At 43.4% G+C, this 17,256-nt stretch overlaps 1 protein-coding gene across 9 annotated transcripts in view; it reads right to left on the bottom strand.

Moving 5' to 3' along the window:
* The window catches only part of col11a1a (collagen, type XI, alpha 1a), an 89,459-nt gene extending 81,091 nt beyond the window's left edge, over nucleotides 1-8,368 (bottom strand). For 4 of the 9 annotated variants that reach the window (XM_061064069.1, XM_061064064.1, XM_061064067.1 and 1 more), the window contains exons 1-3: nucleotides 7,984-8,368; nucleotides 1,620-1,784; nucleotides 583-796 (exon numbers count right to left, since the gene is read on the bottom strand). In XM_061064069.1, the coding sequence (XP_060920052.1) occupies nucleotides 583-796; nucleotides 1,620-1,784; nucleotides 7,984-8,098 (494 nt within the window). In that variant the 5' untranslated portion in view covers nucleotides 8,099-8,368. The remainder of the gene's footprint in view (nucleotides 1-582; nucleotides 797-1,619; nucleotides 1,785-7,983) is intronic. The other 5 variants (XM_061064072.1, XM_061064071.1, XM_061064073.1 and 2 more) reach the window with 2 other exon arrangements.
* Between the last annotated feature and the right edge of the window lie 8,888 nt (nucleotides 8,369-17,256).

The following is a 17,256-nucleotide window of genomic DNA, read 5'->3' as shown; positions in this document are numbered from 1 at the left end:
TTTACGGCTGCCCCTTCCCCTCCTCCTCCCGCCCCCCCCTCTCTAAAATAACAGAGGCAGTGAGTTCATGGATGAGGTCAGCTTGCCCATAGCAGTCCCTGCTGTGCCCCAATAATCCAGTGTCTCCCCGTCTCTGACCTGTCTCTGTGCCCGCAGACCCCCGATGAGACGGATAATCCGGTCCTGAGCACCTGCAGAGCAACTCTGGGAAGATCTGGGTTGTTTTCTTGCTTTCATCATGAAGAGAAAGTTAGTAAGCCTGTGACTGTTTTTGAGTCAATTTGGTGATTAAACTACTTTAAAAATAACCGAAAAAGCAAACGGAAATGTATCTGTAGTAAGAATGAATATTCAAACATAGAACATCCTCTTCTCCTGAGACCATCGATGTGAGTTATATTGCAAAACACACGATCCAACGACCCAAGGACCAATGATAAACACGTTTTAAGAATATGTGTTTTGCAGTTATTTGTTCCGATTGTTAAAATTGTGACCGCTGAGTTCAGACTTAAAGAGAAGTGATGTTTGGCTTCTCACTATTGCACAAGTTACACAGCTTTTTCATAGGATTTGACTTACTTTCCGTCAGCGAGGTTGAGACTACGGAAGAGAGGGTAGTCTTCTGGCGCTGGCTTGCCGGTCTGATCCTCATACAGGAAGACAGGTGAGCGTCCCACCTCCACGCCCAGCTGCTGGACTCCCTGCTGGTTGTAAATGGAGAGCAGGAAGGACTGGAGGCCGGACTTTGGGCGCACTGTGGTCAGGATGGAGAAGTCCTCAGGGAAAACACCTCCTGCACAACCGAGAGAGGAGGTCATGGAGAGAAAGGGGGACAGGTGTCATGAGTGCTTCTTGTTACGTTTTTTTTAATTTATTTCAAGTTCAGACCTGATTTCCTGTTTTATTTTGACATTCACTCTTGTGTTCCTGTAGTCCTTGCATGCATCCCCCTTCCTACTACTGAGTTTAGTCTTGAGAGTTTCCTGCTTTATTTTGTAGAGTTTCATGTTTAGTTTTACTTCCTGTTCTTTGATTGCTCTTATCAGTGTCACCTGTGTCTGGTTTCTCACACCGGAGTCTGATTACCCCCTCTGTGTTTAGTCTCTGGCTGTTTTCCAGACCGCCTACTACAGACTATTATCAAACAGAGAATGCTGTTTGTACTACATCCTGCAAATCAGATCAATCAAGACGAACTACTAGGATAGTAGCAGCCGGTTTAGAAAACAGCCTGGTTGAGTTTCTTCTGTTCTGTGCCAGTTTGTTGGCAGACTTCCTGTAAATCATGGTTGGTTTTCTTTGTGGCTGCTTCTAAATTTTCACCCGTTTTGTGGACTTTTCAGTTTCTTAAAGTAAGCTTTTGTTTAGCGGCTCATCTTGTGTTTTTCTCTTTGTTTGTACTTGTTATGTTTGATTCATTAGGAAGCATTTGCAGATGTCATGCACATGTTGTGGTCTCACCTACATACATACAAGACTTTAATCTAAAAGCTTTTTGGGAGCTGAATAAACAAAGGTAACTTATGTAACATTAACAGTCAGAAGAGTCAGAGCGCTGAGATGAAACAGTTTCTCACAGGACAGCAGCAGCTGAATAGTGAAGGAAAGGTTCTTACCAGGGAATAGCTGCGTGGTGGGGGCGCTGATCTGGACCTCCTTGGCGACTCTGAAAGCGGAGTCTGGATTGGAAGCTCTTCGGTTTTTGCAAAATCCTGATGTTTTCGTCACTCCTTCGGGGTAATTTTGAAATTCTAATACTTTTAGCACATCCACTGGCTCTGCTGATCGGGGGGGGGGGCAGACAAAACAGCAGTTAGGCCATGGTACAGGTTCATAAGGGTTACAGGATGTTAGAGGTGGTTCATCAAAAGTAAGCAGTGCAGGGATGATGGATGACAAACTTTTAATGCAGATACTGACATGCAATGTATGGCATAATTCTGTTTCCTGTTCGAGGTGGGGTTCATAAACTCAGGGAAACAAAGACAGCACAAAGTCCAGGACAAGAAGACGAGTAACTCCCATCACGATGACACCTCACAGACAACAAGACTACTGCTCATTGTATCAAAGTGGAATTGTGATACATTTTTTATTGTATTATTGAAGCCACAGATCCCTTTGGAGGGTTCCATTTGATATCAGAAGTCGGAAATTCCAAGTTGCCGGTCTGAAACGTCATCAGGAACTCAGAGAACCTTCAGTAGCCCAAGTTAAAATCCAACATGGCTGCTACATGCATCAACAGTAACATTTAAGCTGAAACTATCGTGTTTGTGAGCGACAAAGTCGTCTTTTTGTTTAATTAAAGCGATCACACCTAAAGTATCGTGCAAGTTCTATCTCTGGACATGTTATGTTATTTTTGCCGGTAAACTATCACGCAGTGTGTTTTTATCGCCAGGTGTTAGCTAACACAACAAAGGTACTCCTGGAGGCGTCCATGTTGCTTTTCGACTTGTTGCCACCACGCAACTGGAACGTTGTTAACGCAGCTGTTACATCATTCCCAGCTCCGAGATCCAAGGTCAATGGAACGCACCATTCCCATTGGATAGCAGAGGGCCATTTGATTTCTTTAATTTCCGTGTGTCCATTAGAGACAGCATGCTTGTTCCAGAGATTGATTGGGGTTCAGAGCAGCCAATACTGTGAATGTGAGGACATTCAGACACAATAATGACCAGTATAAGGGACGTAAACGTTCAAGAAAACGTTGATTTGAAGGTCAAAGTTAGTACTCGTCATCCAGAGCAGAATGAGTTTCTGCATGTTTTAAGTTTTCTATCCTGTAAAAACAAAACAAGGATTACCTGAACTGAACTCCTGAGCATCTACTCTGCTTCAATGGGAGTTTGAAATATCATTCAAATACATTTACTCAAAGATGAACTCTCTTTGGAACGACACACGTCTCAGTATCTGGGAAACGCTCTCTGTGGTTCTGAGGCTCATCGGACAGGAAGCGTCTCCGTCAAGGACGCAAAAGAACAAAATGGGCAGTGTGCTAACTGAGGCCTGCTTCTGTAACACCTGGGTAGGTTTACCTTGATAAGGGTCGCCCAGAGGCTCCATTCTCTTCAATCTGATGCACTTTACATAAAGGCGCCTGTGTGGCCTGACGACACCGCCTCAGTTTAAAACATTAACCCGGTTAATGTGAGACCAGAGTCCAGCAGAATATTGACCCCTTGTTATCGGGTTGTCTGTACCGGATATGTTTCACAATTTAAGCTGAAACAAGATGATAACTTTGACCATAAACAAGATTTATATTAATGACATTCAATCAAAACAATGCAAACCTAAAGAAGCTATCGGTTTGGTTCTCTTTGGCGGCCCCTCTGGCGAGAAGCTGTAACTGCAGGTGTGTTTTGGACCTAACTCTAAATGGGATATTTTATAGAATCCGTGTCAGCTGAGTTTCTTCAGCGCCGCACACTCCTGATACACTTCTCTCTTTAGTCAACGCTTGTGTTTTAACTGAACGCTCTGCGGTACTTCTCTGGCGCGTACCAGAAGCACCACTCTGCACATAAAACATGTCCCATCACTTTATCAACATCGGAAATGGGACAGAGTGTGCTAGAGCGCGCACCGTTGGAGAGAGTAAAACCACGGCGGAGATGGAGCGCTGCGCACACGGATGCTGTGGAATCTGCAGGTAACAGCGACTCTGACAGTTATATTCTTTAAGTTTATCTGAAAGCAGATTTCTTCCTCTTTTCCGTATTTGCGCTGATTTTTGGAGTTGTGTGTGGTCAACAGTTTACTCATAACTCAGCAGTGAAAAGGTCTGCTAACTTTCTCTGGAGGACATGACTTGTTCATGTTCCTGGGACTGTGGACTGTGGACTGTGGACTCGACACTCTTTATAGCCTTGAATGGGTCATGAGCTACTAACAGATACTGACTTAATGGAGATTTTCTCTTACCACATTCTTGCTTAAAGAGTTCAAAGCACAAATAGCGATCGAGAGCTGTAAATAAAGGTCCATACGAGAGCTTAAATCGATATGTTGAAGTAACACCAGGCCCTCGCTTCTCTGCACAGAGCGTATCAATATCCGATTGAAAGGGGCAGCACAATGGCAGACTGTTAAATGTAATAACACTAATCTGTTTTTGTTGGGTAAACAAGCATGTCAAGGTGTCTGAAAGCATCACAAAGCCTTTCTGACGCCTCTAAAGCCACTGTTGTGGTTGGCACGAGGAGGTCGAACCACATTCAGGATGTGACAAGGAGAAGCAAATTAAGAGGATGTTTCATTGTGTTGGGAAAGCTTGTGGTTACAGCGTTGATGGATTTGAACTTATCATAAAGCTTCTGAAAGCAGAGATGTTTTGTTTATGATGGACACACAGAGAGTGCTGACTACACCTCTGTTTGAGCACAAACATCTTCTTATTACTGTGAGTTTGCCCCCCTCCAGGATTGTATTTTTATGGAGGCAAGTCAAAGAACACATCGGATGATTGTTTCTCTGCATATAGTATCATGAAGGGCCTCTCTGCAACTGGACTCCTTATCTCTCAGCACCTTATACCACACCTGCAATGGACCAGATGCATGTAAAGATGGCGGCAAAGAGATATGGTTTGCTTCAAAAACTCTGAACTGTAAGCAGCCAAGAAGAAAACGTCTGAATGACAACTCCCCCAGCCAGCCAGTTAATGCACAATCTCCACTTTGTTTCCCTTAAGAGCAACATGAACCTGGTTTAGAAATTAAAAGTTCCTCTGAGAATATTGTTGTGCCTTAGAGGATCAAACTAAACCAACTCTATCCCATCTTACCAGGAACACAGAGGAAACAAAGATAAACAAAATGATCTAAGAACAGCAGAAAAGAAATGTGCGGTGGAGAGTAAAATCAGCAAACTGTTCCTCTGTGGGAAGGCCTTCACTGAGGACAGCTTGGCATTTTTTTTGTAGCTCAGGAGGATGAACCGGCTACTTACTTTGGAGAGTGAACTGAGGAGCTCATTGTGAGTTCCTGCAGAGCTGCGTTCAGTTCAAACTCCAGGACTCATCTGTTCCAGATGTGCCAGTTTGGCCAGGCTGCGACCCCTCACACGGAGGTGCTGAGAAAACATCAATACTGGCCAATCCATTAAGGACAGCCAAATGAGTGTGCACAGGTTTTAAAGGAGTGCATGTGATGAGCTGGTGTGAGTTTGCCCTTCGAGGCTGAGCAAACAGGCCACATAGCTACCAGCAGAGCTCAGGTGGCATGCAGGCTCGGACCTTCTTTGACTGGAGAAGAGAACAAACTACAGCCGGCCCTAAAAATCAGGGAGGGCAGCCTCTGATGCTCAGTTATTGGATCATCTGAATATCAATATGCCAAAGAGAAAAGCAGGCAGGAAAGGAGGAGGGGTGGGAAACATTAGCATAAGACAGAGATCAACTAATTTGATATCATCTTCATCGTGTTCACAGGTGTACACGGTATAAACCGCATGTTCAATGAGATAACATAACAGCACACTCTGGACAGAAGCCAGTGGAGTCTCTCTCAGCTCATCCTTGATTACTGTGAATGTAAGAGTTCAGCTGATAGCATTTAATCCCCCTCCAGCTGGGTCACACATCTTTACAGAAAGGTGAAATCAGCCGGTAAACGGAGGAGGACCTTTTCACCTGCAGCTCCCTGAGACTCTAATAATATCTCTCTAGCCAGAATGTCTCTCTCCATATATCCCCCCACCCTCTCTCTCTCCCTCTCTCTCCCTTCCACTTCCACCATGCTGCCGGCTAAAACAAGACAGCTTTATGCTGCTGTCATACCAGAGAAACTTCACTGAGACCTACCCAGATTTTCAAAGTGAGTTCTCCCTCCCCTCTCCCCCCTCCGCTTTACCCCCCCAATTAACTCCTTTACTGTATTTCAACATAAGAAAATGCTCATGGTGCACATGAGTTAAACTTGTATTCTAAATCCAAACATGTCATGAAATACAAAACAAACTAAGAACTTTAAGACGTGTTTGCAGCAAGAACACATTTTCCCTTTGTGGCTTTGTGTGGAGGAGGAAAAACTCATCTCCAGCAATGCTTGAATAAATATTTGACAGCTCCTTGGTGGACCTCTGTCCAGTAAGGAGCTGATTAACTAATGTTCCCAGTTGAGCACATTAGGGAGAGGGCTGTGAAAATGCTAGCTTTGTCTGCTGGAATGCACATCTGAAGCTGCGCCCTGGGGGCTGAGAAAACGTGTCTGTACACTGCTCGATGGAGAGGGCACCCTGCAGAAACAGCTCTGACTGACTGAGACCCTGAACACAGAGCCTGCAGCAGAATACTTCAGTTTGAAAGGAGAGAGAGAGAGACAGGAGCTGATGAGGGATTTCTATTTTTGCAATCTTCTAAACTTTCAGGTTGTAATCCAAACAAGAAATAAATGAAATGACCGTTAAAGCAACAAAAACAAATACAACATGTCATAAGTCACTTTGATCTGACTGATAAAGAATGAAATGACACTGAGTTTACTTTTTATTTGTGATGTCTTGCTCCATCTCCACTAAATATTGGTCCAAAAGTTGAGACCCCCAATCATCCTCGTGTTGAGGCAACCTCTCCAGACATAACGTCTAAAGTTAACTTCAACCCTCAAAAGGATTCATAGAGAAATCTCCTGATTCTTTACCTTTATCTGTTTGCAACAATCAACTCTACAGAGTCATCTTGAGGCTGAGGTGTGAGGCCTGTGTAATCCTGAACCCTGTGACTTGTGGCCATTATGACTGCAGGCTAGGCCCGTATGCAGGCCTGCTCTTTGAAGGCTCTGAAATCATAGGGAAGTGCAACAAGGACCATCATCAAATAACTGCTCAGTACTTAGAGAGGAAGCATTCCCACCGCTCACACAGCACACAGCTTTGTCCTGCAGCCGGCCAAAGTTGAGGGGAAGCATTGGGCACCGGGGAGGGGGTTCACAGAGCCAGCGTTTGGGTTTCAGTGTGGACCAGCAGGGCAGAGTGGAGATAGGGTGAACCTGCCTGCCCACTCAGCCCCCTGCAGACCCCACAGGGACTCTGCACCCTGCACTGACACATGCACTTCACAAACCTTGAGGTACTTATTGATAACCACACAGGTGCTGGACAAATTTCACAGAAAATCCTTACATCTGTGCTCCACAAAACCATCCCACTCCTCATGCCCACTAAATTTATGAACGCATTTGACTAAAAGCAAACACAACCTCACAATATCACTGACAAGAATATCCAATCAGCCTAACAACACATGTAAGGCTGTACTCATCAATGAGTGAAAGTAAACTTTTCTAACATGTTCATCAGAGTCCAGAGGCTGACAAATGTCCAGAGTTATCCACCCTGCTATCCGTGTCCACATCCACCCAGCGGACCACAGGCCAAACAAAGAACTTTCTCTCTCTCTTTCTGTCGTTCTGTCTCTCTTTCTTTCAGCCAGAGTGAAACTTAAAAAAAGCAGGGACGGCTGCTCTGTTTAGCTGATCTCTCTGTAAGCACATACCAGCGGCTCAGGATGAATTTAATTAGTCGAGGTGTTTCATCTTCAGAGCGGACGCTTCCCATTCATGCATAAAAGTAGCTCGAGGTAAACTGTGTGTTAATGAATTCGGTGTTTTTGGCCAACAGAATGAGTGCACCTTGACGAATTACCCCCCGGGAGTTTAAATTCACTTCAGTAATGAGCGGGGTACAGTAGGCTACAGTTAGGACCGTTTTGTTTGGTGGCTTCTACATGGCGATCATAATAAAGGTATATGGGCTAATCTCCATCTACTGTTATTTATTTGCTTGTGAAACAGGGACGAACACGTTAATGTGACCAAGAAACACGAAGCTTCTGTATCCAGGTACACATCTGTAATTCCCCGATCTCCATCATCTTTCCCCGAGTTTTCGCAGCCGGACCGGTCGGCCCTCCATCCCCCTTTCGGTGAGAAAAAGTTCATTAGAGAAGTTCGTCCGTCACAATCTTACCTGCTCGGACACTGGCAGCCTGCAGAACCAGGATTAAAGTGATGAATGCGGTTACAGTGGAATCCATAAGCCACCTTTTCGTTTTCCACCTTGTGGACCACTTTTGCATCTCCATGATCGAGCGCCCGCAAAGTGTCAGAAACTTCTGGGCGACTTCAGATGATTTTTTTTTTTACTGACGTCCCGTCCACAATCCCAAGTAATGATGAAAGCGTCCTACAGAAAAGCCATAAGTGAGGAGTTTCAGCCTCTTCTTTCAGCCACACCGAGGCCCCCGGTCCTCCTTCCCAGTGCCCAGCCTTCACAGTGAAGGTAGTCGGGCTTTAACCAAAAGCGCGCAGAGTGCAGCCGCTACACTTGGAGCGTCCGCGACAGGAGGGCAGGGCAAGCTCCACAAACCGGAGCCACGATTACAGGGAAATGACAAGGGAACCAGCCCCCGATTAGCAAATCACGGGGCTGGAAATTCTCCTTCGGGTCCACCCATTAGCTTGGTAGTGCCCCCCCCTTCCAGTGCGTCTGGTAGAGAGAGAGGGAGGGGGGTAACAGCGACAAAGTTAATGAATAAAAAATAAAGTCTGAGAAATAAGAATTTCACATGCATGATGTAAAACAAAAATACTGTTCTTATCCACTGTGCTCTAATCTTACAGCATCAGCTTGGAATCTAAACCTCATGTATGTGTCACCAAACAAGCGAGCATCTCATAGAAACATAACTAGGAGGTTCATACGTTTTCAAATGTGAGAGGATTGTTTAGTTAGAAAGATATGGCAACATGTTTGATTCTCTGTGGTATAAGCTATTCTTTCATCAATCAATACTATTGCAGCTTGTCTTATACAGTAAATAATGTTGTAAAAACAATAATATCTGCTTGTATAGAAGTCTATGATAAAATGTTTCTACTTCTCAGCTGATTCATCCCCTCAGTAAACATTCTCCTGATGAGGTACAGATCTCATCTTTAGTTCTAAGTCTTCTCCAACACAGCATGATGTTCATTTAGTGAATTATGGTCCCATTAAGAGTCAAACAGATTACACAGACGGAGGCTTAGCTATGTCTGGCCACCATCTTTTCCAAATATGGTCATTTCTGGCTCCCAAAACCAAGATGGCGATGGGCAAAATGCCAAACTAGAGAGGCTTCAAGTCACGGTCTGAGATATTGTCCTGGATTAACATCCATGGAAGACAAAGTTTTCCATCGCTGTCATTGAAATACTAACTGACAAATTATGTTTTTAAAGGGGACATATGAAAAATCCTCTTCTTCAGTGTTTTTGAACTTATATTTGGATAACCTGAGACCCACAAAATGTGAAATAAACTCATCCAGTCCTTTGTTTGTGGTCTGCATAAGTCTTACAACACAGAGAAAAATACTCTGTTTCAAATGTGCTCTCCTTGTGATGTCACAGTGGGATTCTGGTAAAAAAAAAAAAATCCCCTCCCCTCCCCTGGTATCTCCACCCATGGACTCCACCCCCAGACTAGAACAAAACTTTTGAGCAGGTCTGCCATTTTTATTCTCCCTACAGAGGAGTGATGTCTGTCTCTCGGGGGGGGGGGGGGGGTCATTGCATTTAAAGAGACACACACATCAAAACGGAGCGTTCTGAGAGAGCTGGTTTATACAGGCTCTCAAACCTCCTCTGGTGTTTGATTCATGTTATATTTTGACCAAAGCACAGCACAGATGTTTCATTTAGACCACAGGGGGACTGTTTGAAAAGGTGGAGGAGGGGGATAATATGTCCTCTTTAAAGTCCAGATGAGGTCAAAGATGGAAGCTTGACTCGTGGTGGATAGGAAACATTTATCTGCTTCATTTTTGTTCCTCTTTTACTTTGTGACCCTTCAATGAAATCTATCTTCAGACGATAACCAGTGGATTCTGTGATTTAAAATTTCTTAACGTTGAATTGGTTGACAGTTTCATTCAGTTTTTAAAAGCTACTTGAACTTCTAAGAAATGTTAACCTCACTTGTTCCCACTGGTTTCCTCTGTTTCTAGAGTTCTCATTAAATCACTGAATATCCTGAAACCAGACACACTTAACATTACACACTCTTTGGAGAATCCAACAGAAAGATCGCAGGAGGGAGAAGAGTTCCCGGGTTTCTCATCTAATGGTCTTTTGGAAGCGCAGGTCCAGAGGACAGTCAGCTCCTTGTATCTCTTGGCTCACTCCAAGGATGGCACAGATCCCAACCAGGCTCCGTCTGTCAGCCAGCTCATCCTGCCCAGCCAGCCAGACCCAACCTCCCTACAGCCAAACAGTATCAGATGCTCCTCTTGGATGCCCAGCGGCAGAGAGCAGAGCCATATCTCTGCGACGAATTGGTGTCTGGGTCAGAGACGGTTTCATGATACATCTCGTCCTCTCATGGTTCAGAGAGCAGGGGCGCTGGTTCCCAACGTGGGATCCAATGTGTTCAATTGATTCTGTCGAGTTTCAAGTACTCAACATGTAAAATAATTCAGAGACTTCTTGACATTTACTTCACAGGAATTTCTTAAGTGTTAGAAAGATGTGCTTGCTATCACTTTAGCTTAGCTTTAGTCACACTCATTGTTATTGTATCCTTGTTCTTTGAACTAGAAGTTGTTCTGGATCCATTATCTTGCAGGTTGTCTAAAATCTCTGATTTCCTCTCTGAGGAACAAGGGTTGAGTAAAGAAGATTAAAGAACAATGAGCAGAGACAGAAGAGTGTAGGCTTCTGGGAAGTCTTTTACTGGCTGACATACCTTTAACTGGATATCAGTTATTGGTTGGACAGAGCAGTGGATTTGCCTGATCATATCGCTTATCCATTTTCCTCCCTTTTATCTGGGGCTGGGTCACAGTGGCAGCAGGCTAAGCTAGTCGCCCCAGACGTCCCTCACCCTAGCAACATCTTCTAGCTCCTCCTGAGGGATCCAGAGGGGTTCCCAGGCCAGAAGGGATATATTATCCCCCGAGAGAGCTCTGGGTCTCCTCCCAATTGGATGTGCCCGGAAGACCCCAAAAGGGAGGTGTCCAAGAGGCATCTTAATCAGATGCCCCAACCACCTCAGCTGGCTCCTTTCTGTGCAAGGAGAAGCAGCTCTACTCCAAGCTCCCTCCAGAAGTCAGAGCTCCTCACCCTATCTCTAAGGCTGAGATCTGTGGTCTCATTCTTTCGGTCATGACGCAAAGCTCATGACCACAGGTGAGGGTCAAAACATAGATCAACCAGTGAATCAAACGCTTTAACTTTAGACTCAGCTCTCCCTTCAAAACGATCTGGCACGACTCCCAAACTACTGCTGACGCTGCACCAAGCCGCCCGTCAATCTCATGATCCATTTTAACCAGATCCTGAGATACTCAAACTCCTTTACTTCAGGCAGACTCACTCCCCGACCTGAGGGAGTATTCCACCGTTGAAATTGTTTAATCAATCAATCAATCAACTTTTATTTGTATAGCGTCAACTCTGTTTACATGAATTTTGAGTGAAAACTGTTAATTAACAAAATGAATGAGCTGTTTAGGAAGCACTATATCGGTAATCTTGTAGGCTGTTAAACAATTCACATTCAGAACAGCAATAAACATGAGTGCAAAAATAATCAATAAATGATGTTACACATTTCAGCCAGTTGAAACTTAACACATATTTCTGTTTCCTTTTCTTTGCATGTTTCCTTGAAGACTTCTGAGACTAGTGTCAGAGACTGAGACTCAAGTGAGGGTAATGAGAACGCAAATCAACAACCAAGAAGTACCGTCTTATGTAACACCTACCTGTTCATAAAATAATTGACGCCCTTTGCTTTAGACAGTCAGGTGTGCACCTTAAGGAGACATTAGTGATGGGGAGGCAGTCAGCAGATGGTAGGGTGACAGCTGCAGATTGTTGCCTTGGGGAAATCGAGGCTTGCAGATGATTTGAAGTTTTCTGGGGTAAATTTCCTGTTGGATGGAGACAATCTGGACGATGAGCAAGTCACAACACTCTGATCAAGAAGGTTTTTGCCACCAAATAAACCACAATAACCCTGTTAGAGGGGCATTGTGACCAGCAGATGAAGAATTAAACTGTATACAGAGTTAGAAGCTTTTAGGAATGTAATCTGTTGGGTTTTAGACTAAATCTGCTGAGTGAGCAGAGTAGACAAAGAAACTGCAGTATTTATAGCAGCAGCAGTTGGAGCTGATTTATAGCTTATGCAGTTTGAGTTGTCTGCAAAATTATTACTAGTTATACGGATAAATGGATATTCTTTACATGGCATTGCTTAAAGTATCAGATTAATGTACTGCACAGTGAACATTTTAACTAATAAACATAATTATTTCTCCAAAGGTCACATATTCTGTATTATTCACTTCCCCATGTTCCTCTAACTCTAACATGTGTCTCTAGTCTGTCTACAAACCCCCCAATGATGAGAAAAGTCCATCCTCTCCGTCTTCTGTCTGCTCCACTCAGAAAATGTGTGCTCAAACAGGCCGTTTGGAGATGTTCCCTTCATGACATCACAAAGGGCAGTAGCCCCTCCCCCAGGTGGGTGACACTCCCACAGCTAGGTGTTTGTTCTGCCCTCTGAGTCTGCCTTCTCACCGTAAACAATAGGACATGGAGCGAGAAAGCCTGAGACACCCGAGCCCTTCCAGAGAGGGGGCGGGGTCAGACACAACTCATTTACATATTTAAAGGTACAGACACAGAAACAGCCTGTTCTGAGCAGGGCTGAAATAGGGGGGTTTCTTTTACACCACTGTAACACTGCTGCATCTTTGGATGTCAACTCGGCTGACGAGTCAGTTGGTAGAGTCGGTCGTCTCCTAACGGTCAGGGGTTCATTCCCAAGCTCCTGCAGCTACATGTCCGATGTGTCCTTGGGCAAGAGTCCATTTACCATATCCTATTCTCCCTTGCACATGCAAATAAACCCACTTATGCAAAGATAATAGGCATTTTCATAATTCAAGGTGAATCAGTTGAAGTTGTGGAATGTACCTTTAAGACATACTAAGCTACTAGAGGAGTGACGTCACTAGATGATGTCTTGTTTTATCCTTAAAGGTAGTTTGAGTGCTTTTGCCATGGATGGATGTCTGTGACCGAGCGACGGTTCAGCTCAACAGTGACGTGAGGGTTCTAGTGGACGCTAATTTGCTCATGACTGATCGTAGTAGTCGTACAACGGGTTTGTTAAGTTTGATGTGTAGACTGTAATAAACAACAAGCATTGTGGAAACCCAACAGTGGCTAACTATACTGTCTCCAACACTCTCCAAAACACTGTTAACCAAGAGACAAGGACCCAAACCATTAGAAGGGGCACCATTTGATGGAAACTGTCAACACCATGAACACAGCATTTCCCATGCCAGCTATACTTTTTGCCAGGTATTTGACACAGAAGAGACAGAAAACAGTCTTTGTCTTCATGACAGACTGTCAAAGTGAGCAGAAGATGTAAGGACACCTGCCAAAGACTTGACGAGGACCAGCCTTGACAAGAAGGCATCGACTGATTGAACACAACATTTAACTCAGATATGTGGCATAGGATTTGTGTTTTTTACTGTTAAAAACAAGTAAAATATTATGAATTTGATTTTTATTGTGGTTAAAAGTAGAGCATGAACGATAAATCGCCCGATGTTAGCATTACCAGGGACTATCGGTATCTGCTAATTTTATCAGTCAAAAAGTATTTAATTTGAGTTTAATTGTAACCTTTGGATTTAGTCCACAGTCACGTCCCTCGCCTCTGTGACAACATTTATTTCTAATATAAAACCAACTTCTTTACCCCGTGTAGATTACAGGTTAGCAGCTTTGGTGAGGAATGCAGAACCTGAAGCAGATTGAGAGCTGTTTAATGTCTCAATGTTTTCACTATTCCCCGCACCCGCTGTTCCATGATGTCTATATATAGGCTACTGAATGGAACCAGGTCAATAACGGACAATCTGCCCCTTTGTTCAAATGTTTACAGCTTCATCATTTAGATTGAACACCTATTTTAAGAATCAATACACCTTGATGGTTCAAGGAATACTGCTTACATACCTTAAAGCCTTTTAAAGAACTTTAGTCACAGACTGAGATCTTACAGGGTCACTAACTGCAAGACGACAACTATATTCCTTTTGAGATTATTTCCCATCATGCACTTGGAAGAAATCTACAACTACTGTACAACTTTTGAGCAGAAAACCAAAAAGGCGGAATAACAGGTGAGTTATGGAGAGAGCGAGTAGCAATTCAGATTTCCTTTTGGAGAAACTTCTGTATAAGACATGAACTGTTGAAGGCTTTTTACTGAAACGCGTCCGTTGTTGATCTGTACGCTGCTGCTCTGACATTGAGCGTGCTGACTTTTCTGGTTTCTTGTCGAGTTTTGAACAGTGAAATGAGCCTTGAATTCTAAATCTGATATTTGTTTCAGAGTATGCTATTGGATATGTACAATTGATACTGTGTAAGTGTTATAATTAGAACAGTTCTTTGACTTGCTCAGTTTAACCTGACATGGTTTCGAAACACAAGCACTTTTCACAGGCACACTCGAGTCAACCAGCCGCCACCGTCTGTCACTGTTTACACACAGACGGTATAAAGAGCTCTTTCTCCACACTCACTCCATTCCTGTCTAACACAACCAAGACAAAGTTCCCTTATTTCTGGCTACCGCAGTATTTTATGAGAATAAACACTTTTTATAATCCAGTATCAATTGGGAGGTTAAGTCATCATGCCACCAAACGGCTTTTATTGGAAGCTTAACCCGATTTTGGGTAATTTGAGGTAATCTGATGAAAGCTGTTTGTTTTGTTTCTTCGAGGGTTTCTACCAGGTTTTTTGTTTGTTTGTGTGTTTTGGGGGTTGTATTTGTGCCACTGCAGTGACTCTTCCCAGTCATGCAGTACACCCTGCCATCGACAACCATGCATTTACAATGTGGTAAACCGTGGGGCACACCAGAATTAGTATCTGGTGAAATACTGCCTTCAGTTGTTGAGAGCACGTGCAGGCCTGAGATATACAATTATATGGAGATGCTCGCAGTGGAAGGGCTCGCTGCTTATTTATTCAGATAAAAATACAGAAATATGACCTGAAGAAATGTGTGTACAAGCTGCAAACCCAAAACTGAGTACAGTCACTTGAAACAATGGGAAATTCAGAAAGCCATTTCCATGGTAAATGGACAGAGGCTTGTTTATTTCTTTTCTATTCTACTCAAAGCTCTTTTACACACATACACATTCTCACACTGATGGTAGAGGCTGCTGAGTAAAGAGACCATCAGTATTGACTAGGGGTGTAACGGTACACAAAGATTTCGATTCGGTACGGTTCCAAGTTTTGAAGCTTCGGTTCGGTACATTTTCGGTACAGCAAAGAGACCTGAAGCAACACTTTTTTTTTCATTATTAGGAACACTTAGAATTTCCCTTTTACACATTGGGCTAAGTGCAGCATCGACAGTTCAGACTTGTACACCTGCTCAGATTACTTTTTAATAACATTTTAAATTAAACATTGTGAAAAAAAAAAGACAACTTATGCTGCATCCTTCAACCAAAAGAGTCTCCAATAAATAAAAGATATGAATGAAATGAAGTAATTAATATAGCCTATATGTAAAAATATGTCTTTTTAATTACACTGACACCTTTTAGTTTATTAAGCCAACAGTTTTTTGAATGCCCTTTGAGCACATAATAAACCTAATCACATCTGGGACAGTATAGGAGGGTGTTCATTCTATCATGCTGCAGGTTATGCTCCCACACAGACGTGTCTCCCCCTCCCCTTTTGCGCTGCCAACAGGGCTCGAGGAACTAGTAATCTGCACAGTTTGCACAGTTTATGTTTGAGCTTTTTTACAAGTTACTAAGTAAAAGCTGTGTCCCATACCATCGGCCGCAGCCTTCCTCCTGAGGTGTGCCCTGAGGCGGACTGGACCGAAAGCCCTGTACCGAAGCGGTCCGGTCCGAGTACGTGTACCTTTACACCCCTAGTATTGACTCATCCATTCATACACATTCATACACCACCGACAAAGCAGCGGGAGCAACTTGAGGTCGAGTGTCTTGCCATAGGACATGTTGCTGCAGGAGCTGGGGATTGAATAGGATTCAAAACACTGAAGCTTCAGAGTCCACCACATGGCAACCTGTGTGAGCATGGACTCTAGAGAGGAGGGGGGGGAGAGACAGCTCTCTACAATGTTTAGAATTTAGACTGCAGTACCCATTTTAAACACTAGGTGTCAGAGCTACATATTGCTCCTTTAAGTTTGCTGAAATAACAACGTCATGATGCAGATTTGTAAAAAGTAAAAAGTCGAACTTTGTCAGGTTTGTCCTCAAGAGGAGCAGAAAACAACAAAACCAACAAATGTTGGGAGGTCGGGTTGATCGTTTCTGATGCGTTTGCTTAAGTTGAATTATTCCTCTAGAACTGATTTTTAGCTGCACTTACCGGCAGATATGTTTTTACAGAGGTACTCAAACTGTTGACAGATTACTGCTGATAGGAGCGGCCATGTTATTACGGTGGATTATAATTTGCTCTTCATACAGACTGTCCCTCATTCACCAAAGCCTGCTGAATGAGGAAGGACTGACATATTTGAATGTGATGGATGATAAAGCTGCTATTAATAAACTTGTAGGTCATTGGTTCCACTTTTTTCTGCTTAAACATAATTAATCAACAATACCCGAAACATTCGGCAAAGTTCATCCAAACTCTTCTGTTTCCAAATGTGTTTGTAACCACCAGAAAATAGTGTGTGTGCTCTGATGCAAGCATTTAGATGTGATGTTTAAATTTGCAGTTCAACAGCTTCTCCACCATTTTTCTGTTGTTTCATACTGACAAGACGGCCCAGGTCTGAGTCATGACAGAGACAACTGAATATCTTCAGTCAGCCTGGCCAGGACTACAGGTGTTTCTAATGGGAAGCAGCGTGATTCTACAGGAAGCAGTGATCTTACAGTCAGACATGCAACAAACCGTTTATGTCTGAGGAATGTGCTTCTGTCTGAGCACATTGTCCCTGATACGCACCTGAAGTGACAGACGGACTAATAGTTATCATTATTAATCATCTAAGAGACAAACTATAGGATAATAATAATGAGAGAAAAGGGTATGGATAATATGCCCTCTTTAAGAATTCTTACATGGCAATATTCAGACATAACTCAAAAGTGGACTTTAAGAGAAGTTCATAGGGCTTTTCTCAAATTGCAAAATAGCTGTGGAGCAC

Source organism: Labrus mixtus, chromosome 19 (assembly GCF_963584025.1).
Source record: "Labrus mixtus chromosome 19, fLabMix1.1, whole genome shotgun sequence".
In the NCBI taxonomy this organism is placed as follows: Eukaryota; Metazoa; Chordata; class Actinopteri; order Labriformes; family Labridae; genus Labrus; species Labrus mixtus.
This window is presented reverse-complemented; position numbering and strand designations above follow the sequence as displayed.